This window comes from Tursiops truncatus, chromosome 2, assembly GCF_011762595.2.
Source record: "Tursiops truncatus isolate mTurTru1 chromosome 2, mTurTru1.mat.Y, whole genome shotgun sequence".
Taxonomy (NCBI): domain Eukaryota; kingdom Metazoa; phylum Chordata; class Mammalia; order Artiodactyla; family Delphinidae; genus Tursiops; species Tursiops truncatus.
In genome coordinates this window covers 41,103,520-41,127,088 of record NC_047035.1, presented here as the reverse complement: position 1 = coordinate 41,127,088, position 23,569 = coordinate 41,103,520, and the positions used below count along the sequence as shown (strand labels likewise).

General features: G+C 35.5%; 1 protein-coding gene across 1 annotated transcript in view; it reads left to right on the top strand.

Moving 5' to 3' along the window:
• The window catches only part of PPM1A (protein phosphatase, Mg2+/Mn2+ dependent 1A), a 43,143-nt gene that overhangs the window by 10,645 nt on the left and 8,929 nt on the right, over positions 1 to 23,569 (top strand). Inside the window, exon 2 of the mRNA XM_004327653.4 lies at positions 21,564 to 22,417. Within this exon, the coding sequence (XP_004327701.1) occupies positions 21,584 to 22,417 (834 nt within the window). The 5' untranslated portion in view covers positions 21,564 to 21,583. The remainder of the gene's footprint in view (positions 1 to 21,563; positions 22,418 to 23,569) is intronic.

The window sequence follows — 23,569 nt, the reverse complement described above, 5'->3', positions numbered from 1 at the left end:
CATGACTAATGGTAGATCTACTTCCCGAGACAGAGGAGAAGCGGTAGGGAGTTGAGAAATTTATTTTAGGCCACGTCATTTGAGGTATGGCTAATCAAGTATAGGAGGTGGTTGGATATATATATATAGAGAAAGAATTTTCACTTTCAAAAAAACCCTTTTTTCTTTTACTTTCCAGCACCCGTTACCGTATACACAAAGCATCACATATCGCAGTTTATGGACTCAGTGAATTATTCTGTTTTGAAGAATGTTAGATTTTATGGACAGAAGTCTATCTTTTAAAGGCATATACTTTTTGGTCCTTTTTTCCAGGAGAGACATTATTCATACGTGTAAAATATTTAGAATCTTCACATATTTTGTGTTTGAATGAACCTTTTACCATCTTAACTATTTAATAAGTTTTATTTTTCCCTTATTTCAACTTAAGTACACAGGGTTATCAGCAAACACTTATAAATGCTCTCTGTGAGGGGTTTTGTTTTTTTCAAGCAAAATTTAAAATGATGGATTGGCTGAGGAAATCAGTTATTGTTTTCTGGGTCAGTCAGAGTCTGAATCCTCAAATATGCAAGAATTAAAAAACAGGGGCTTCCCTGGTGGCGCAGTGGTTGAGAGTCCGCCTGCCGATGCAGGGGACACGGGTTCGTGCTCTGGTCTGGGAAGATCCCACATGCCACGGAGCGGCTTGGCCCGTGAGCCATGGCTGCTGAGCTTGCGCGTCCGGAGCTCCGCAGTGGGAGAGGCCACAGCAGTGAGAGGCCCGCGTACCGCAAAAAAAAAAAAAACAAAACAGCAAACTGGGAATTGAATCCACTTCTCAATATGTAGACTTCTCAATGTGTATAAATTATCCAAAACTGAGAAATTTGAAATAGGTAACAGATGAAGCAAATTGAGATTGTGAATACCAGAACAGTCTTAGGAAACTTTAAAAACTAAATCTATGCCATCTAAATCTTTTAATGTTTTGCTTATACTATAATGTTTAGTAAAAATAGGTCAATATCTAATTTTATAGTGACTAGAACCTTCCAACTAAATTAAGGTTAGGTATTTTTCAGGCAATTGTGTACTTCTAAATTTTACTTTTAGAAATTGTGCGGTACATACCTTTGTAGCAATTTAAGAAGACTACCTTATGGTGTATGTGATTCAGATCACAGCACATGCCTAGAAGATGGTGATACGTTAAAAAATCATGAAACATGAAGGAAACATCAAAAGTGGCAAGCTCTGTCTCACACACACTTTGTGAAATTGAAACTGCTGCTAATATCTGTGTAAACTGACTGTAGTTTGCGTACTAAATGACTTGTGTCATGGGCTTTATGGAAATACTATTTAGCATAAAAGAGCTTTATCTGACTTATTTTCGTTGGTTTGATTGGTTGACTTTGTTTTTTGAAATTTCATTTTTAACATTTTAATTTAGGGTATTATTTAACTCAGTAACAGTATTTTGCATTAGAATTCATGTGAGTGAAATTTGGTTTGTTGAAGGAGGTTAAGTAAATATTTAATTGAAAGAGTGAAGTAAATATTTAGTTGAAGCTGTAAGATGAAGAGATACTGAGCAGCTGAGAAATTTTCAGGTAACTTTTTTTAATCTGTGAAAAAATTTTAATATAGTATTTTTCATGTTACTACAAATAATATATAGTCATCTTTTTAAACCTTTTTATGCAAAATAAAATATAGATACAGAAAGCCGTATAAAACCATAGTAATCTTTTAAAACGGCTTTATTAGGATATAACAATAGCATGAAGTTCACCCATATGAAGTTTACCACTCAGTAGTTTTCAGTGTATTAGCAGAATTGTGCAACCATTACCACAATTTAATTTTAGAACATTTTCATCACACCCAAAAGAAACCTTGTTCTCATTAAGAGTCACTCCGCATTCTCTTCTCCCCTATCCTTTGTCAACCACTTATCTACTTTCTGTCTCTGTAGGTTTGCCTTTTGGATATTTCATATAAATGGGATCCAAATAACTTTTTGATCAGTGATTTCTAGCCTGATAAACATCATGTATATCTCATGAGATAGCCAGCTATGAATAATTTAGCCTCTTTTTATAGCTTAAATAATGACTGTTTCCTCCTCTGTGACCAGGAAAAATTATTTAGTAATTGGAAATACTATCCAAATTTAAACCAAGAATCAGGTTCTTCACTAGTAGTATAACTTCAAGGAATATGTAGTCCTCACCTCCAGCAGTGCTTTTCACTGTGGGTTGCTCAGTAGCCCCTCAGCTTTGTTGATGTAGTAGCCATTTCTCTCCTACCTAACAAACTCAGACTTGCATGAATTCACTGAAATATTTTCCTTGCCTGAACTCTGCCTTCTTACTCTCCCCTAAACACAAGAATGAGGACGAATTAAAAGCAAGAAAGGGAAAACAGACGAGATTGATTGCTCAGACTAGGGAGGGACAAAGAGCAAGAATAGAAATGGTATAAAATTTTCGAGGAGACTTAATTTGTGGGCAGAAGAATAATAAAACTTGGAGGTTGCTTAAAAGAGAGTAAGACCTAGAGGGAAGAAGCAGAAGGCAAAAATGTTATAATATATTAGAAGATAAGAAGATAAGTGAAATATAGAAAATTTTCAGTTCTGAATTTTAGTCATATGTCTGTGAAGCACAAATGATGAATCCATTTTCTGATGAGGTGTATTGCCCTTATTTTCTTTTCACAAATTTGTAGGAATTTTGAAGCTGAGCCATAGTCATATGTTTCTTTTGGGTTATTTGAAGATCCTCAGGTTTGAACCTGTGCAGACTCAGAAACTCCTATCACCTTGGGACTATTCTTTAGAGAAATCCCAGAGAAAATAAAAATGGCACTGTGCCCCTGGGCTTTCTGAACTGAAGGGGCAGAATCCTATTCTGGGTGCCACCATATTGGGCTGCTTCAGAGTTCTAGAATTAGCCAGAGAATGGCACTAATTGAGAAATTGCTGCTGCCAAAGAAAATCTTGATTTGTTAGAGGTGCCTTCTGGTTGGATTAGAATTGTTAGTGAGATTTTAGGGATACTCGGTAAAATTGCCCTCAGAGATCTTGAATCCCACATATAGCTTTTAAAGTCAGTAAAGTCCTATAATAAGCAAACTGGAAATTTGGGGGGAGGGGAGTGCACACTAATGGGAACTGTTAGTACCTATATTTGACCACTTGGATGATATGTTTAAAATCCGATATTCAGCTCCTTATCAGAAATATGCCTACAATGTTTTATATATACATTTTAAAGGAAAAGCTGATGAAGATAGGTTACATTTTCTTTAGAACAACTGAGATTTATTATTTAACAGGTAAAATGTGTTATCTAATTTAAGTGAATGTTTTAAGTATTGGAAACCAAGTTTACAAAATATGTGTATAATTTGCTTTAATAACAAGCATTCCTTTATTTACAAAAGAACTCCTCTATATATAATCTATGACTGTTTATTAGATTATTTATATTGTAGAAAGAGAAGCTTAAGAGTACTTGTTGATTTGACTGACTAATCTATAAGATTGAGCTTTATTACAAGAATATTTAACCAGAGAAACCTGTGAAAATATTTTTGGTCTTGAGGAAGATTGGAGGAATGTTCTAGAGGAATGTTCTTGGCCCTGTGAACTGCAAACTAATGGACCATATAAGAAACTTCTATCTCTAACTAAAGAAAGATGTGAAAATTTAAAGATTGCTATGATTTAAGTATATTTAGAAAATATGAGATACCAGAGGAGCATTTGTCAAATGAAATTAAGCCTCACTGTATAGCGTAAGGTACCATTATTTTGCTGGTGTCTTCTGATTCTCAGTGGAATAGATGTTGGTAATAGGGTCTAGAGAGCTCTACAACTTCTATGTTCCAGGGAGTTGACATGAACAGAGATTAGTTAGTATTTCCTGGGCTTCCAGGAGCACTGCAATGTCCAGGTCTTAAATTTCTTAGCGCTTACATCTGTGGACTGTTTATGCTACTTACTGTTGTTGGAGAATTTAGTTTTCTTTTTCACCTTCCTCTTTCTCTCATACTTTGGTTGTAGGTTTTTTGAAGTGAATGTAATTTTTTAAATTTCCTCAACTCAATGAGCTAATTTACTGCATTTATTTATAATCTGTTTAAATCATCCTTTGAGTTTTTAATATCAACGATTTTTTACTTTGATTTCTTTTTTTAATTTTATTGAAGTGTAGTTGATTAACAATGTTGTGTTAATTTCTGCTATACAGCAAAGTGACTCAGTTGTACATATATATTCTTTTTCATACTCTTTTCCATTATGGTTTATCAAAGGATATTGAATATAGTTCCCTGTGCTATACAGTAGGACCTTGTTGTTTATCTGTCCTATATATAATATTTTGCATCTGCTAATCCCAATCTCCCAATCCTTCCCAACCCCCACCCCACCTCCCCCTTGGCAACCACAAGTCTGTTCTCTATGGCTGTGAGTCTGTTTCTGTTTTGTAGATATGTTCACGTCATATTTTAGATTCCATGTATAAGTGATATCATATGGTATTTGTCTTTCTCTTTCTGACTTTTCGCTTAGTATGATAAACTCTGGGTCCATCCGTCTTTTGTAAAGACATCCATGTTTGCAGTAATGCAAATGGCATTATTTCTTTTTAATGGCTGAGTAATATGCCATTGTATACAGCATACCACATCTTCTTTATCTGTTCATCTGTTGATGGACATTTAGGTTGTTTCCCTCTCTTGGCTATTGTACATAGTGCTGCTATGAACATAGGGGTGCATGTATATTTCGAATTATAGTTTTGTCTGGGTATATGCCCGGGAGTGGAATTGCTGGATCATATGGCAACTTTATTTTTAGTTTTTTGAGGAACCTCCATGCTGTTTTCCATAGTGGCTGCACCAATTTACATTTCCACCCAATTAAAAAAACAATTTTTAAAAATTTCCAAATGTGACATTTAATTCTTTCCCAGTTTGCCTGGTAATTTTTAAATAATTTCTTATTTCTCATTTTTCTGTTTTTTTAACCTTATTAAACATTTCATACATAGTTATTTTATATCTTATATTCATTAATTCTAATATCTGAAGTCCTAATGAGGTAGGAAGGAAGTGGGCAGGGCACAATCATTAAGAACAGGGTACCACAAAAACTGGTTAGAACCTAGTTGGCCCAAGATGGTGGAAGATTCAACTTCCAGTAGACCTTGAGCTTCATTATACACTCATTGTAATATATTAGCATGCTAAATGACACACCCACGGGTGCCATGACAGTTCCCAGGCTGACCATAAAAGGCCAAAAAGTGGGTGGTGCCCCATTTCCTAGAAATATCTGCCCCTTGTCCGAGATAGTTAGGATATTCCTTCCACCTGTTAGCCTATGAAATTACCCAACCCATAAATACTAGCCACCCCCACACCTCTCACCTTTTGAGACAGACCACATTATCTCTGTGGAATTTGTATCTCCCAGCACAGCTCTCACTTTCCTAGAGGACCCCATGCCCTGGGGCTGCCTCTCTTTCGCCCTCCAAGACAGCCCACACTCTGTCTATGGAGTGTGTATCTCTCTAAATAAATCTGCTTTCAGGCTCACTCTTGAATTCTTTCCTGTGCAAAGTCAAGGACCCTCACTTGGCGGCCCATCCCAGGGACTCACTCAAGATCTGGGACATGACCATCTTCTCGCACCCCATTTTTCCTACACCATCAAGGGAGTATTTGTTATATGTTAACTCCTACTCATGGCAACTTGTTTCCTTGTATATTTGATTTTTTTTATGAGCTTATATTTGATTAAACACCAAACATTCCTCCATCATGTGTATAATTGCCTACAATTTTATTTCCCCTTTTTGTAGCATAAATTTCATTTCCTTGTTTATAGTTAATACCTAATTTAATCAGCCACTATATTTTACCGGTTTTTGAATTTATTGTTCCTTGTATCTCTTGGATTCACCTTTCTTCTTGCTAAAGTATATCCTTTAGTAATTTTTTTACCAACAGAGTATGGCTTGTAAATGTCCTTAGTTTTTGTCTGAAAGTATATTTTATTACACAGTACATTTTTTTTTTGCAAATAAAAATTCTTGATTAATAGTTTTTTTCCCGCTTCCTATCAGCACCCTCAAGATATTATTTCATTGTATTATGAAACTTGGCAAACTTGGAACTCTGAGAAGTCTGGTCTCTACCTAATTGTTATGCCTTTGTATGTAATTTTTTCCTCTGGTAGTTTTTAAAAAGATTCCTTTTCCGTATTCTGTCACCACTATTTACTGTGTGACCTTGGGCAAGTTCTTAACAGAGGTAATGAAATAGTATCTGTATTATAGGGGTTGTTGTGATGATTGCATTAATAGATGTAAAGCATTTAGAGCCCTGCATATTTCAAGTATGATATAAATGTTAGTATTTGTTTGTTTTACCATACTTGATGTTCTGAACACATTCCCATGGTATGCCTAGGTATGTGTATGTTGTGTTATCTGTAGGCACTCTTTGAAATAGATTGTTGATCTGAAGTTCAGTTCTAGGAAATTCCTTAGCCTTTATATCTTCGAATATTGCTTTTTTATTAATCCTTAGTCTCTGTGTTTTGTTCTAGGCAGTTCCTAGGTACATTTTCCAATTTACTGATTCACACTTTGACTTTGTTCAGCTACTTTATGTGGCCTCGGTTGCTTTTCTCAGTGAATACTTTCTCATGTTCAGGTTCTCTCACTCACTCATTGCCACCTATTCTGGTTTGACTTCTGCTATTCTTTTTTTTTTCTTTAATAAATTTATTTATTTATTTTTGGCTGTGTTGGGTCTTCGTTTCTGTGCAAGGGCTTTCTCTAGTTGCGGCAGGCGGGGGCCACTCTTCATTGCGGTTCACGGGCCTTTCACTGTCGTGGCCTCTTGTTGCGGGGCACAGGCTCCAGACGCGCAGGCTCAGTAGTTGTGGCTCACGGGCCTAGTTGCTCCGTGGCATATGGGATCTTCCCGGACCAGGGCTCGAACCCGCGTCCCCTGCACTGGCGGGCAGACTCTCAACCACTGCACACCAGGGAAGCCCTGCTATTATCCTTTTACCCCCTTCTTGTCTGTTGTTCTTTTTAGCTTTGGAAGGATCCTAAACATACACATTTTAAGTTATTTTCTGATTGCTACTTTTTCTTCTAGATGGAATTCCTATAATTTTTGATGTTTGTTGGCTGTCCATCTTAGTTTAGTTGTCCCGGTGTGTTTTGGAGTTTGGTTTCATATTAGATAGAATTTTTTTGTTCTCTTTCTTTTCACCCTTCTTATCCAGTGTTTTTTTGCATGCACCTTTACCTTGGCTCTGGGGTGCCCAGACTGAAACCATGTCTTATATTAGAGGCTTGGTTCCCCTGATTCTTGATAACATCAGGATCAGGCTTATCTCTCCAAGAAATACAGACTTAAAGAAGGCGTGTGCTTCTGTTGAAGGAGCACGTAATTTCATTTAAACTAAATTCCCTGGCAATGGCTAGTAAGTAGCTTTTCCCTCCTCCTTTTACAAGCAAGAGAGCCCCTCCACCACAGGCATTCGTTTCAGTGAGGCTGGTTTCTATCCCAGCCTTGCATGGGGGCATTTTTAGTTCTGTTACTATCCCTACAGGATGTGGACTTCTGTGCATCTCTGTTACTTGAGCCCAGGCGAGTCACAGTTTCAGTTTCACCAAGTGCTTTGTATTTCAGGAGTTTATCTTTAGCAGGTGGCTTGGTCTTCTTAATTTTCTGTTTTATAGTAATGTATTTTAAAAATACATTTGGAACAGAGGAACACTTCAAAGTGTGAATATACAAAACCATTTTAATGGAAATCATCATTTAAAATTAATGTATTATATATCATACATAGCCTTCAGAAAGGTACCAGTTTGCTCTCCTATGTACGAGAAGTATATTTTTTTTACTCCTTTGCCAATAGTGGACGTTATAAATTTTTGATCTTTGATAACGTAATGTGTGAAAAATAAGTTTATTTTTAATGGCTAGTGAGATTCGTCATTGCTCCATATATTATTGGCCACTTGCATTCTTTTATGAATTTTATTGTCTGTTCGTGTTCTTTGTCCGTTTCTTCTCCTTTAAAGTGTTCATTTTGTTGTCTTATAAGACTTTTGTTATTTTAGGAATATTAACTTTATCATATATATTTGCCTTTCAGGCTTATGAGCTTTGTTTTATAGTGCAGAAGTTTTATTCTCTGGAGTTACTTTTTATTCCTTTGGAGTCAGTCAGTCTTTTCCTTTTTGCCATTGTGGCATACTTAGAAAGTCCTTTCCTACCATAAGATTATAGAAATATTTGCCTAGATGTACTTGTATGATTTTATTGTTAGTATTTCAAACTTAAATCTTTAATCAGCTGGTGTTTTTTTAAGATCCACGATAGGGATTCAGCTTTCCTCCATGGGAGGGCAGGAGTGGAATAGGCCAGCCGTTCTAACACCAATTATTGAATTTTTGTTCCTGCAGCTCTTTCTGGAGTCTTGGTTCTATTCCACTGATCAGTTTATCCTGCAGTAGTATTCCCTCTTAAATACCATAATTTGAAATTGTTTTAATATTAGGTATGGCAAATTCTCATGGTTTTTAGAATGTTTTGTCTGTTCTCATACATTTAATCTTTCATAATGAATTTTGGAATCATTTCATCAAGGTCTGGGAACAAAAAGACCCAGTTGTGATTATATTGAATTTATTATTAATAAAGGGATGAAAAATGTCTTTACCATATTGAATCTTCCTATCTCAGAAAAAAGAATGTCTTGTATTCTGAGGCTCTTAAAAGTCATGAATATTTCTTGTTAATTATTCAGATATACCTTTGCTGACATTTTTATTTATTTTCTAAATTATTATTGTTAATAGTTTTCTTATATAATTTTCTTTAGTCACATAGCCTTCTTGAACTTTTTCTTCGAACAGTGTTTTAGATTTTGAGTTTGCCATCACATAATCGTTATCTGCAAGTAATAATATGATCTCATAATTTTATGCTTTTTTTTTTTAATGTGACTGCATTGATCAGTATTTCTAGACATTGCTAAATAATAGAGATACGAGCAGGTATCTTTGTTCTTGTTTCTTTCTTGGGAACTGTTCTAATCACTATGCTTCCCTTCTGGCTTGAAATATGTATTATCATATCATAGCCTATGCAGAGACGATCGTATGGTTTTTCTCCTTTTTTTTTTTTTTTTTTTTTTTTTGGGGTACGCGGGCCTCTCATCGTCGTGGCCTCTCCCTTTGCGGAGCACAGGCTCCGGACGCGCAGGCTCAGTGGCCATGGCTCATGGGCCCAGCCGCTCCGTGGCACGTGGGATCCTACCGGACTGGGGCACGAACCCGTGTCCCCTGCATCAGCAGGCGGACTCCCAACCGCTGCGCCACCAGGGAATCCCGATTTTTCTCCTTTTAACTTTTAAAGAGGTGACTTATATTAATGGGCTGCCGAATGTATTTAAATTCCTAAAATGAACCCTACTTGGTAACTTGTAAGTAATTAGCGTTATTTGTCTTTATTCCGTAATATATGGTTTTATTTTACTTGGGGTTTTTTGCATCTGTATTAATGAATGTGTTTGGACTATAGTTTTATTTTTTTAGTGCTATCTTTGTCAAATTTTACGTCAGGATTGTGTATGTTCATAAAAAGTGGTAAGTTTTTTTCTCTGTTCTTTAGGTAGTTTAGGTAATTTGGGAGTTACATGTTCTTTTAAGGCGTAAAACATCTTGGTTGTGAAATTGTCTTGCCTAATGCACTTTTATTTTTAATAACTTTATTTTGAAAACAATTCAGACTTACAGAAAATATAAAAAAAAGAATACAGTGAACTTCCATCTTTACCAGATGACCAGTTGTTAACATTTTGCCACATTTTTTTATAAACTCTTTTTTCCCTCTATGTGTACACATGCATATTCTCTTTGCTCACACAAATACATATAAGCCAGCGCACAATCACACATTCCACTTGGTTGTCATATTTTTTCGGTCTTTAACCTCGAATTGTTCTTCAGCCTTTTTGCTTTTTTTTTTTTTTTTTTTTTGCCTTTTTGCTTTTTGTTTCTTGTGAGCTCTGGAGCTTTTTCTAAAGATAGTTCTTTGATAACTTTCTCATTTTGTTCCAGAGTTACTGGTCTTTATTCCGTCACTTCTTGGGGGGAAAAAGAAAATTGGTAATTTGTTTTCCTAGAGCATTGTCAATTTCCTTCATATTTTCATATTTATTGACAAAGAATTATACAGTATGTTTCATAAAAAACAAAACGAAAAACACCTACCTGTGAGGTGAGTTTAGCCTGTTTGGTTTCTAAGTTTGAATTGTAGTTTTTCTCAATTAGGCTAACTAGTGGTTTACCTATTTTAATCATTTTTCTCTCATGTAATTATCATATTTACCTTAATTTTTCATAACATATTCCTTCAGCTTTCCTTAGGTTTTGTGTGTATGTGTGTGGTTGTTGTTTTTACTTCTTGAATTGAATATTTAGTATACTGGCCTTCACTTTTTTACTAAGAAACTATGAGTTTCCATGAATAAGATTTGGTTACATCTCATAGAATTTGATATGAGATTTTTCTTATTATTATTGTTTCTAAATATTTTGTAATTGTAAAAATATACAAACTCAATGAAAAGTTGATTAGAAGCATGCCTTTTAAAGCAATTTCCAGATGTTTGAAGTTTTCTTTTATTGTTACCAGTATCTACTGTTTGTTGTATTCAAGTTAGATAATATGGTATCATTTGTTTCCTTTCTTTTTCTTTCTTTTATTTGGTCCCCAGGGTGAGATCGGTGGGAGTGCATTAGGAAAAGCTATAAAGCTTTTGTTTTTCAATGTACAATTCAGTAAATATTTGAGTTTTAATTAGTGTTTTTAAGTGTGTTTGAACACAATACATAGTTTTGATTTCAGCATATAGTGTTTTTGATAGGTGTGCTATGAATTATCTGGCATAAAAATAGTTATTTAGCACATAAAATTTGTAAGTTAAATTATAATTTTAGACAATATCCATATCAATTTAAAAAGATACCCATCCTCGTTATTGCTTTATTCCTTATGCTTGCCTTTGTCTGATATTAAAATTGCAACCCTTGGTTTCTTTTTGGTTGTATTTGCTTAGTATATTTTGCCCACCCCAAAGCCCTATATACTAGGACATCTCCACTATTGAGTTTCTTGTTTTGATTAATCTCTTGATAGCATTAATCTGTCTTTAAACAGATTTTTCAGAAATGGTACATGTATGATATACTTCTTTAGTGCTGGCATATTTGATAATATCTTTCTATTATCTTCATAATAAATGCCAACATTGCTGGGTCTAGATTTCTTGGAATATACCCCTTTACCCTCAACATTTATAGGTATTAGTTCATTATTGCCTATCATCTGACATTGCAAAGAAGTTTGAGGCCAGCCTGGTTTGTTTTTGTTTTTGGCATGTTTTATTTGTCTAAATTCTCATATTTTTTTTCTTCTTCATTTTTTTAAATATTTTAATTTTATTGGAGTATAGTTGATTTATAATGTTGTGTTAGTTTCAGGTGTACAGCAGAGTGATTTAGTTATACATATACATATAGTCATTCTTTTTTAGATTCTTTTCTCATATAGGTTATCACAGAATATTGAGTAGAGTTCCCTATGCTACACAATAGGTCCTTGTTGGTTATCTATATTTAGCAGTGTGTGTGTGTGTTCATCCCAAGCTTTCAATTTATCCCTCCCCTAAATTCTTATATTCTTGAAATTCATTATCTTCACCAAATTATGCTGTGGTATTGGTCAGTTTCTACTAAAATTATCTAGTACTTGATGAATGCCTTGAATCATCAAGTTCAAATTTTCTCTCAGTTTAGGATTAATTTCTTCTTTCTTTGAGGTTTTAATTTCTCTTCCATTATTTGATTTTCATTTTACAGTGTACTAATAAACTGTTGAATCTACAGTGTGTGTGTCTTTAATCTACTCACTTTTACCTCTTTATTCTTACTATCTTCATACTGGATGATTTTTCTTATTTTGGTTTTTACTTCTTGTAACTTGTTTTCTATAAGTTCTTTACTTCTCATTATTGCTTTTCGTGTTATTTAAAATAATACAATAATGTTTTATCTCTTAAATTTCATTCCTTAGCTCTGTTAATACTTTTTATATTCTAGTTTCTGATTTTTCATACACACTTATTTTCTTATAGTTCTGGAGGTCACAAGTCCAAAATCAGTTTCATTGAGCCTGCAGGAATGTGCTCAGTCTGGAGGCTTTAGGGGAAAAATGCATTCCCTTCCTTTTCCAGCTTCTGGTGGCTGTCAGCATTCTTTGGATTGTAGCCACATCACTGTAATCTTCAAGGCCAGCATCTTCAGATCTCTTTCTGCTCTGTCTTCACATCACCTTCTCCTCTGTGTGTGTCAGCTTTTCTTATGCCTCTATAATGACACTTGTGATTGCATTTAGAGACCCCAGTATAACCCCAGATATTCTCCACCAACCCCCCCAATCAGAAGTTTCTTAAGTTAATCACATCTACACAGACCTCTTTTTTCCAAATGAGGTAATGTTTACGTGATTAAGGCCTGATGTCTTTGGGAGCCATTATTCAGTCTACTATACTGCTACTTTGGGATGAGGTGGCCACATTAGTGAAAGATCAGATTAGAGTAAATCCTCATGGATTGTATGCTGTTACAATCACAGGTATTGTCCTCTTTACCAAATGATGCAAACTCAGATGCCATGGTGGAAAAGTGGATGAAATGGTCTAGATATGGTCAGTAAGGAGTAGTGGGGACTCTGGAGAATGCATGTTGCTTGGGGAGAGGAACTAACAATATATGTGAAGGTCAAATTCAGGCTACCAATTTGTAGTCTTAGTTGGTAGCTGCTTTTTTCTTTTTTCCTTCTTTAAAAGTTGACTTTTCTGTAGTAAAATAATCTTATTTATCTCATAATCATCATCTTGGTATTGAGAATAAGTTTTTAAATGGGAATTCATTAGCATGATTTTAGACTAAAGTATTAATTTACTAATGCCATTTATGTAGGTATTCCTAAAATTTTAATCTTCTCACTTAATTTCTTATACATTTCTCAGAACAATTACCTTGTTAATTAATCAAGGTTGATTATTTATCAGTAAGGAAAGTTAGATATTAAGCTAAAGGACTTGTCCAAAGTCTCATATTGGATAGATCTGTAACTTTTAAGTTTAGTCTTATGAAAGATTTTTTGTTTGTTTTTTGATTTATATGTGCTTTGCTGTTGATGTGAGAATAATTCTAAAGACATGAGAGTGTCTCCCTAGTGTTAACTTGGATAATTGGGCCACTTCCCAAGTTCTTTTACTTTATATATTGGGATTTTGTTTTTCTAGATCAGTATTTTTAAGAAGGTTATTTTTCTGTAATGTTATTAAAAAGTTAAACTAATGACAAGTCTTAGAGATGAACTTAATAGTTTTAAAACATAATAGATGTTTGCTTGTTTGGAATTTTTTCTTGAATTTTCCATAAAGTATGAGTATATGCTTTGAGTGCTTATATACCTTTTTTTTTTTTGAGTCCTTATATATCTTAAAATGTCTTTCCCCCTATACACATGAATAATAGTTTGGATGATTATGTAATTAACCTTAACTCTTAGAACTCTGTTTATTCTCTACTTTAGGATTCAGTTTTATAGTTGGCAATGGCTGATACTAATTTGATACTCTTTCCTTTGAAGATTACCCAAGATTTTCCTAGAAGCTTATGTTATAGTTTTTTTTTTTTTCTTTTCCGTGAATTTCTTCAGTTGTGGGTAAATAGGGGTGGGTTTTTAGCAATTAATCCTCCTAGATATTCAGTGAGCTTTGTAAGTTTGAAGACTTCTACTGAGGGAAAAATTTCTTTCTTTGATTATAGCTTCTCTGTTTTGTCCATCAGAAAGTCTTATTTTTTTATGTTTATATTTATTCCCTGGGTGTACTCATTCTGTTACCAAATTTTTAATATTTACATCTGCTTTTTCTTTGGAGCTAATTCATTCAGCAAGTGTTTATTGAAGGTCTGCTGTGCTAGGGGAATCCAGAGTATTCAAAGGAGGCTCTCCAGAAGACCTGATACTTGAGTTAATAATCTGAAGAATGAGTATGAATTGGGTAGAGTAAGAGAGGAAGGAATAGCTTTTTATAGAGGAAGTGGCATTTGTTTATGTTATTTGGAGGAAGGGGACGTGACAAGTACTAGGTACTGTAAGAAAGCCCTTACAGTTGGAGTAGAGAATGTTATTGGGGTGGCGCATTATGAAGTAAGGTAAGTCTGGAGAAGGTTGATGGGCGCCTGACTACTCAGGGCTTTCATGTGAGCCATATTAAGCAGTTCATTATCCCCCCAAAGAGAGGAAAGCCATTGAATGACTTTTAGTATAGAAGTGATACAGTGAAATTTGTATTATATTATCTTTTTTCTTCTGGTTTTATTGAGATATAATTGACATACAGCACTGTGTAAGTTTAAGGTATACAGCATAATGATTTGACCTACATACATCATGAAATGATTACCACAGTAAATTTAGTTGAACATGTGTCATCTCACGTAGGTACAAAAAAAATTTTTTTTTCTTATGATGAGAACTCTTAGGATTTACTATCTTAAAAACATAAATATAGCATACAGCAGTGTTAATTAGTCACATTGTACCTTACATCCCTAGTACTTACTTATCTTGTAACTGTTAAGGTTGTACCATTTAACTACCTTCATCCATTTAATTCCCTTTCCCACCACCCCTGGTAACCACAAATCTGATCTCTTTTTCTGTGAGTTTGTTTTTTGGGTTTTTTGTTTTCTTTGAAGTATAATTGATCTGCAACACTATGTTAGTTGCTGGTGCACAACATAGTGACTTGATATTTCTGTAGATTACAAAACGATCACTGATATTTGTATTTTGAAAAGTTTACTAAGGTTGCAGTTTGTAGAATGAATTGGAGGGAGGCCAGCATGCATGTGAAGAGACAAAATAGGAGGCTGGTATAGAATAATGCATTGAAAGATGATGGTACCTTGAAGACTATGGTGTTAGAGAAAAAACTGGGCAGATTTGAGAATACTTAAGAAGTAGAATCCATGGAACTTGATGTTGGACTGATGGGAGATAAAGTAGAAAGAGGTATCAAAGATATGTCCTTGGTTTCTATTCACTTTGATGAATGATGGTGCCATTCACTGGCAAAAACCATGAAAGAAAAAAAAAGAAGAAAAAACGATATGAAAGAGTACCTTGGGAGCTAGCATAGAGTGAGAAGAGGGCCTAGGTCTAAGCCTTGAATGCTAATATTTAATGGCTTGAGAGATGAGGATGGGCCTGCAAATAAGACAAGGATGGAAAAGCTAGGGTAGGAGGAAAGCTAGGAGTGTGTAGCATCTTGAAAAGCCAATGGGAAGAGTGTTTCAAGGAGTATTGTGTTGAGTGCTGCTCTGAGCAGTCAGTCAGACAAGGGCCAAAATGTCCATTGGGTTAAGCTTGGAGGAGCTTGTTTTGATGGAATGGCCAGACAACAGTTCGGAGCATCACCACTTTTTTTAAAAGACTTTGAACTGTAGGGGAAAGAAAGAGGCAGGAGGTAGCTAGAGGGGAATGAGCCACCTAAAGACTTTTTTTTTTTTTTTTGCCGTACACGGGCCTGTCACCGCTGTGGCCTCTCCCGTTGCGGAGCACAGGCTCCGTACGCGCAGGCTCAGCGGCCATGGCTCACAGGCCCAGCCGCTCCGCGGCATGTGGGATCCTCCCGGACCGGGGCAGGAACCCGCGTCCCCTGCATTGGCAGGCGGACTCTCAACCACTGCGCCACCAGGGAAGCCCTAAAGACTTATTTTTAATGGATGACATTTGAGTGTCTTTAAAAGTTGTACTCCAATAGAAAGGGGGAGGTTGAATATAAAGGAGTGAAAGAGGATAATAATGTTATTATTCCTGGGAAGACGCATAAATTGTGTAAGATTCCTTTGAAGCATGGGCTCCAAAGCTCTAACAGAGGGATTTAACTTAAGTGCGAGGACAGAGAGTACTCTTATAACAGAAAGGTATGAGGATAGGATGGGTACCAACATGGGTGGGTTTGTATGTTTGGAATCAAGATGAGGAAAGACCTGAGTACTAAAAGAATTCCTCGAAGTGATCTCATTTATTGTTTTGTTTTGTTTATTGTTTTAACTGTGGTATCTATTTGGCTATTCATTGTCTCTTTTGAAAATTTTAGTTCAGTAATTGTTTTTCGTTTCCATGAACCTACTTTCAGAGTGGTTTGTTTGCTTTTTTTGTTTTTGCTTTGGTTGACAGCTTGCAGTTGTTTCATTCATTCAGTGTCATCTCATAAATTGATGGGCGTTTTCTAGTTTGGAGCTAATGAATACTGAGCTCACCCACCCACCCCCAATCCCCACCTTTAATTTCTGAATCTTTAAAAATACATCCTCTTAGTTTTCTCTGCTCATTATTATATTTTATTTAGCTCGTGTATTTGAAATTGGCATTGCCAGAAATTGCAGTTAGTTCACTGTTGTTTTCTGTTAGTCTCAGACAAAAAATAAAAGTTGGATTTCTTGCTTTTCTTCCTTTTCTCTTCTTCTTTACCTTTCCTTCCCTCCTCTTTTTTTTGGTCATTTACCTTTGGTAGTTTAGAACACAAATTATGTAGAGTAGGCAGAGGAAGAAATGACACTAAAAGAAGTTTCTGCTTTCTTCGGTGACCATCTTCCATGCCTCTCTGCCTTGTGTGTTGTCTTTTTAAAAGTCTACATTTTTAGATTTCCATTACTTCATTTGCAGATATACAGGATGGCTTGTTTAGGAGAATTAGAGTGTTAGTCCAGAAACCTAGGTCCTTTTCTCAGGCTTAGTGCTGAACTAGCTTTTTGACCTTGGGCAAGTCATTCTGTTTCTCTGTACCTTCTCATTTGTAAAATAGGTTTAGACAGATCATTTCTACATTTTGGCTCTGATTATTTATACAAGTTATCAAAATCAAATTTGTACATATAAATGTGACTATTTTTGTAATGATTAGAAATTTCAGACTCCAAATGGGAGAAAAATTACCCAAGATTGATCTTTTTTTTCTCCTCAAATTGTGTAAAATTTTGTTCATGTGCTTATGTATCATTACCATAGATAACTTTGAGATGGTTACCTTGGATTACAAAATATAATTTATGAATTACCATGTTTCATACCTTGGGAAGTTAAAAGTAGTTTATGTAGCCTAGATTATCCTTGGTAGAGAGATGTGGCCACAAGGACTTTGTGCATCTTCTCTGAACCCGTCTATGCAATAAATTGCTTAGTATTCTATTGTTCAGTAAGTGTGCATTCCAGAGGTCAGCTGACCATTTGTCCTCATCTTTGACAGTCTATTCATACATAAGCATTAGTGGGCAATGTAGGCTATACCAAAGGTTTGGTAGTAGTAGAGAGTTCACTCCTCACTGCAAATGACTTCAATGTTGCCATGTTATACACTGCTACCAGTGCTGCTAACTGGTATTCCATTTTTTCCCTTTTCCCCCAAGAAGCTTCAAGTCTCTCATGCTATATAGTTTTTTCCCTTTGGATTTCCCCCAACCTTCAGATTTCTTATTTCTTATGGAGGTCTAGTCCAGATTTTCCTCCCCAGTTTTTATAATCAAACCTATCTCAGTGCTCATCAAACAAAGATCCTTCAGTTAGCAGCATCTACCCTCCTTCAAATGCTTGTTTAGTAGTGATCTTTTGTTATGTTGAGTATATCTTTTGATCCTTAACCCCTTACTTACATATCTGATCAAACTAGTGTTTCTCAGAAAAAGTAGGGCTTGCTGTAAGAAGAATTCTGATATCAATTACTAAGAGAATATAATTTTCTCAACATTGTTTACATAGTCTATTTTGTCCTCTGTTAATGGAGCACCAGGGCATTCTGTATTATACTGTGTGTCCATAGGTAAACAGAGAAGAACCCTGCAGTGTTTTAGTCTTCAATTTTTTACTAAAGGACTCTGCCAGAATTGTCAGTTTAATAACTCTTGTTTCATGGCTAATATGGTGCTTAGGGATCTTAACAGTGGAATGAATATATAGAGCTTTTTTTTAACTTGGGATAATTCTGAGTGGATTAAACCAAATGACCAGGTTCAAGACTCTTCATTATGATTGTGAGATCGGTTTTACTTAATAAAAGGCAGTCGCTGAACTTTAATGAATACTTCCTGACTCAGCCTTAGGATTTTTCAATTTGGGAGTTTGTTTGGTTTTAAAAGACAAAAATGGTCACCAAATTTTCTGATTATATCAAAGATGAGTTCAGTCTTATGATTGTCATAGTACTTTGTATTGAAATGTTCAGATCATCTGATAATGCTAGTGTTGTGATGAGACCCAGCATGTGCTCAGAGTAGATTTAACACTAAGTGAGAACTAGAATTTCTCTCAGAAACTAACTTAAACTTTCATGGGCAAACTGAATCGCCTTGGGATTTACTGTTTGTAGATACATGCCAATTTAATAACTTGACTAAATAAAATACTCTTTAGTAGACCAGTTATGGAAAATAACTATGTATTTTTTAAAAGTAAAAATTATTTACTTATAGGTACTTATAGTATGTCATAGTACTTATAAGTATGACATATTTATAAGTACTATGTCATAGTATTTATAAGTAAATAATTTCTGATAACTATTATTTTTATATAACTATCTGCTGTATTTTGTAGCTATAGTTGGCTGCTTCACCAGGCTTCTACAAATTATTCAGAATCCCAGGAGGTAAGATTTCTGAATCACCTATTTTCAGTATGTAAAAATCCAGACACAAAATTATTTGCCCTTGACTATATTTTTGCATTTGCAGTAGAGCTGGACCTAAAATTTTATCAGATGATTGACTTGGTTTGTTACATTTTTATATTTCTAATATACATTTTTCAAAAGTTGGGGTGTTTTTTTTTAGAAAGCATACCCTGTTTATCTTCAAAGAATTATTTGTTTGGTAGTTTCATATATATATCTATATCTAGATCGATCGATAGATAGATAGATAGATATATCTCTGGAAAATAACTACTGGATTTTTCTATAAAAGGGAGAGGGAGAGTAAGATCCCTGTTAGGTAATATCAGAATCTAAATGTGTTGTGTATGTGGGAATGTAGTCATAATTAAATAGTTTCCATTTGCTGAGTTCCTCATGTTTGCTCTGCTCTATGTGGCTACTTTGCAGCCATTACCTCATTTAAACTTTGCAGCAACATTCAGAGGTACGTATTAATATATGCCCATTATAAGATGACGAATGCTAGATTTGTGGTATCAAGTGTCTTAAGTATACAGTTGTCCCTCAGTATTTGCAGGGATTGGTTCCAGGAGCCCCCATGGATACCAGAATGTGTGGATGCTCAAGTCCCTTCTATAAAATAGCATAGTACAGTGAATATGGTGGGCCCTCCATATCCAAACCCGAAGATATGGAGGGCTGACTGTAACATCTCCCACCTCCCCTTTAGCCTAGCTAAAGGAATTGAGGTACAGAGATGAAGCAACTTGCTGTTGACCTTCAGCAGATGACTTAACCTCACCATGGCTTAATCATCTTCTATCTACCTATCTATCTAGGCTTTCCATCTAATCTTTACAACAGATACACAGATTCCTAGATTCCAACCCTACTGTGGAAATTCTGGTTTTTTTAATCTTAACTTTTCAAAAGGTCCACAGATAATTCTTTTGTACAGCCATGACTGAGACCATTGCTGTAGTAGTAAATGGTGCTTTAGAGCCAGGCAGGCTTGAATTAGAGACCTGACTCCCCTCAACTTGTCTGATGAGTGACGTTGGCCAAGTTCTTTAGTCACACTAAAGTTCGTCTATAAATTGAAGATAATATTATTACCTACTTTAGAGTGTTGTTGAGAATGACTTCAGGTAACAGTTGTAAAACACTTATCAGTGATTTAGAATTCATCTTAAACATTGTCTGCTATTAAGGTATCATTACTATTGTATCTTTTGTCCAATCAAAACACTCACCCTTGCCATATTGTGTATCAACTTGGTGTCAGAAAGGTAATTTGATGAATACCACCATAAGGAATGAATAATGGCTAGTTTTCATTATTTAACCTCCATTAGTGGAATTGTAATAGGACACAGACAAGTAGGCAGGAGATCATTTTATCATACTAATCAGCCAGACTTCTCTGTGTATTAGTTTGGCCCTCGTAGGATAGAGAAGGAGGGAGAGGTTGCTGGGAAACTGTTTCCTTTCTGAGTTGTTTTTCTTCTTCCTTTCTCTCTCCCAGCTTCTTCTCAGAGCTTAGCATCATCAATCCCCTAATCTCCTAAGTGCATCCTGATTTACCTGGGTACTTTCCCCCACTCCTTCCCATCTCACCTTAACCTCCATTAAATCTCATTGTATCCTTCTTTCAGATTGCTTTAAATTGTGACTCATTTGATCACTTGGACCCCAAGTGTCTACATTCTAGGCCATTACTCAAGTAAAGGCCAACTGTCTTCCTGCTTTGTGTAAGCTCATTCCAGACCAAGGGTTTTAGCTTTTGATTATTGGGAAAGGATTAGATTAGCTAAGCTTTCAGGCTTGTCCACAGTGCTGTCCTAGACCTTTTGATCTCCTTTTCTGTTTATACCAAATGGTTATAGAGTACCATATGATGATACGTGTTATTACCACTAGATTAGGTTACAGTAGATGAATTTTATTATATCTACATATGACAGTCTTTGTTATATGTATGTATAATTGCTTTGCAACTTGAAAATTGAGGCTGAACCACTTACAGGTATCTAATAACTTATTGGCTTTTCAGAGACTGAAAAACCAATGGAAAAGGTAGAATTTGAGCTAGACGTTAAAGGATGGGTATACTTATTTCTATAAGTAAGGAGGAAAGACTTAAGGGAAGGAGCATGCAAATTTGAATCATGGTGATTAGATCTTTTTCTACTTTTTCAGAGAGTTGATGTAGTAGGAATAAAACTAGATATTTGGAATCAAACTTTGGAAAATCCTGAATGTTCAACTAAGATGTTTGAATTAGTAGGCTTTTGGTATGTCCTGTGAATTCATTTATTTGTTTTTTCTTGATTAATATATACATACAACTTAGTTCTGAGATTCCCTAAGAGATTCACATATTCAATGCATCCTTAACCACTTGACATGGTTCATGTAAGCTGATGGCCACTGCCAAGTCTCTTTTCTATTTCAAGTACTTGTTCCTTGGGGAGAGTGTCAGATCAGCTACTTTTATCATGATGCTTTACTTCTCTCTGCCTGTTGTACATTCTGAGCTGTGCCTGAACAGCCTTTCCCCCAATTCTTCCTTGTTAATCATCAGGTTCCAAGTCAGCAGTGAGTGTCTGCTTATCACAAGAGTTGTGAATTCTTATTTAAAGCTTTCTTGGTATTTCCTTCTCTCTTAAAAAGGTTGTTGGATATGTAGTTTGTTTATAAGATAGCTATTAACTTTCCTGTTTCTCTTCCTTTGCAGACCTAGAGGATCAAGACATAATGGGAGCATTTTTAGACAAACCAAAGATGGAAAAACATAATGCCCAGGGGCAGGGTAATGGGTTGCGATATGGGCTAAGCAGCATGCAAGGCTGGCGAGTTGAAATGGAGGACGCACATACGGCTGTGATCGGTTTGCCAAGTGGACTTGAAACATGGTCATTCTTTGCTGTGTATGATGGGCATGCTGGTTCTCAGGTTGCCAAATACTGCTGTGAGCATTTGTTAGATCACATCACCAATAACCAGGATTTTAAAGGGTCTACAGGAGCACCTTCTGTGGAAAATGTAAAGAATGGAATCAGAACAGGTTTTCTGGAGATTGATGAACATATGAGAGTTATGTCAGAGAAGAAACATGGTGCTGATAGAAGTGGGTCAACAGCTGTGGGTGTCTTAATTTCTCCTCAACATACTTATTTCATTAACTGTGGAGACTCAAGAGGTTTACTTTGTAGGAACAGGAAAGTTTACTTCTTCACACAAGATCACAAACCAAGTAATCCGCTGGAAAAAGAACGAATTCAGAATGCAGGTGGTTCTGTAATGATTCAACGTGTGAATGGCTCTCTGGCTGTGTCAAGGGCCCTTGGGGACTTCGATTACAAATGTGTCCATGGAAAAGGTCCTACAGAGCAGCTTGTGTCACCAGAGCCTGAAGTCCATGATATTGAAAGATCTGAAGAAGATGATCAGTTCATTATTCTTGCATGTGATGGTATTTGGGATGTCATGGGAAATGAAGAGCTCTGTGATTTTGTAAGATCCAGACTTGAAGTCACTGATGACCTTGAGAAAGTTTGCAATGAAGTAGTCGACACCTGTTTGTATAAGGTAGCTAGACTTTTTTTTTTAGATGAAATGATTTTATGTCATCTTAATTACTACTCTAGTATATAATCATCTTAGAACCTATAGTACTCAGAAATAAGTTTTTGGTACAATTGCAGGATACTTTTCATCAATTATGAAAATAACATAGGAATACTTCTTAGAAATAAATTACGCGGTTACCAAAAGTGCAAGGGTTATAATCTGAATGTTTAGTCTTTTAGTAACCATGACTACTTGAGCTTTTTACTATTGTGGAATTTTATCAAAGGTAAAAGACTGTATCATGTTTTAGAAAAGGGAATGGGGAGGGTTAAGCCTCAGTGTCTATATATGAAAAGCATTTTAGAATTTTAATATTTTATTTTTACCATGTGATATCTCAGTACATTTATGGAAATACTTTGAGACTATGGTCTAATGAATCTGTAGCACCAACAGAGGATTTAGTGATCATTTGGTGTGATGTAATAGAAATAGCCTTGGATATGGAGTCAGAAGAACTTGGTATGAGACTGTGTATGACTTCAGGTAAGCTATTTAAATTGTCTGGAAAATCAGTTTCTTTAATTGTATAAAAAAGAGAGAGAAAGAGAGAGATTATTACCCTGTCTTATGGGGTTGTCGGGATGATCAAATGGGATCATGTATATAGATGAGCAAGAGAAGGCTCTGCGGACTTCAGAGTCAGACCTAGAATCAAATCTTAACCTCTGTTACTTTTGTACTCTATAGTCTTGAACAAATTGTTCCACCTCTCTCAGCTACTGAATGGAGAAAATAGTATCTAACTCATAAGACTGTTGATGAACTAATGTATACATATGAAGTACCTAGTTTTAGCAAACAGTGTGTGCTTGATACATGCTGCTCCCTTTTCTAGAAAAGTTAAAAATGTTACACAATTTACTTCTTTAGTTGCAGCGCTAAGACTAGAATCCAAGTCCTTGACTTAGGTGCAGTGTTCTTTACACCACAGTTCTATTTTGTCAGTAATGCTCATTAACTAATTCTTTGTGTTTGTTTAACAAATGGTGATTTTATAAAACTCTTCTGAGGCTGTATATTTGATGTCCTTTTAAAACTCGGAAATAGAAAGTCAACATAATATTCTCTGTGGTTTTATATGCACAACTGCCAGCTGTACTTAAAATC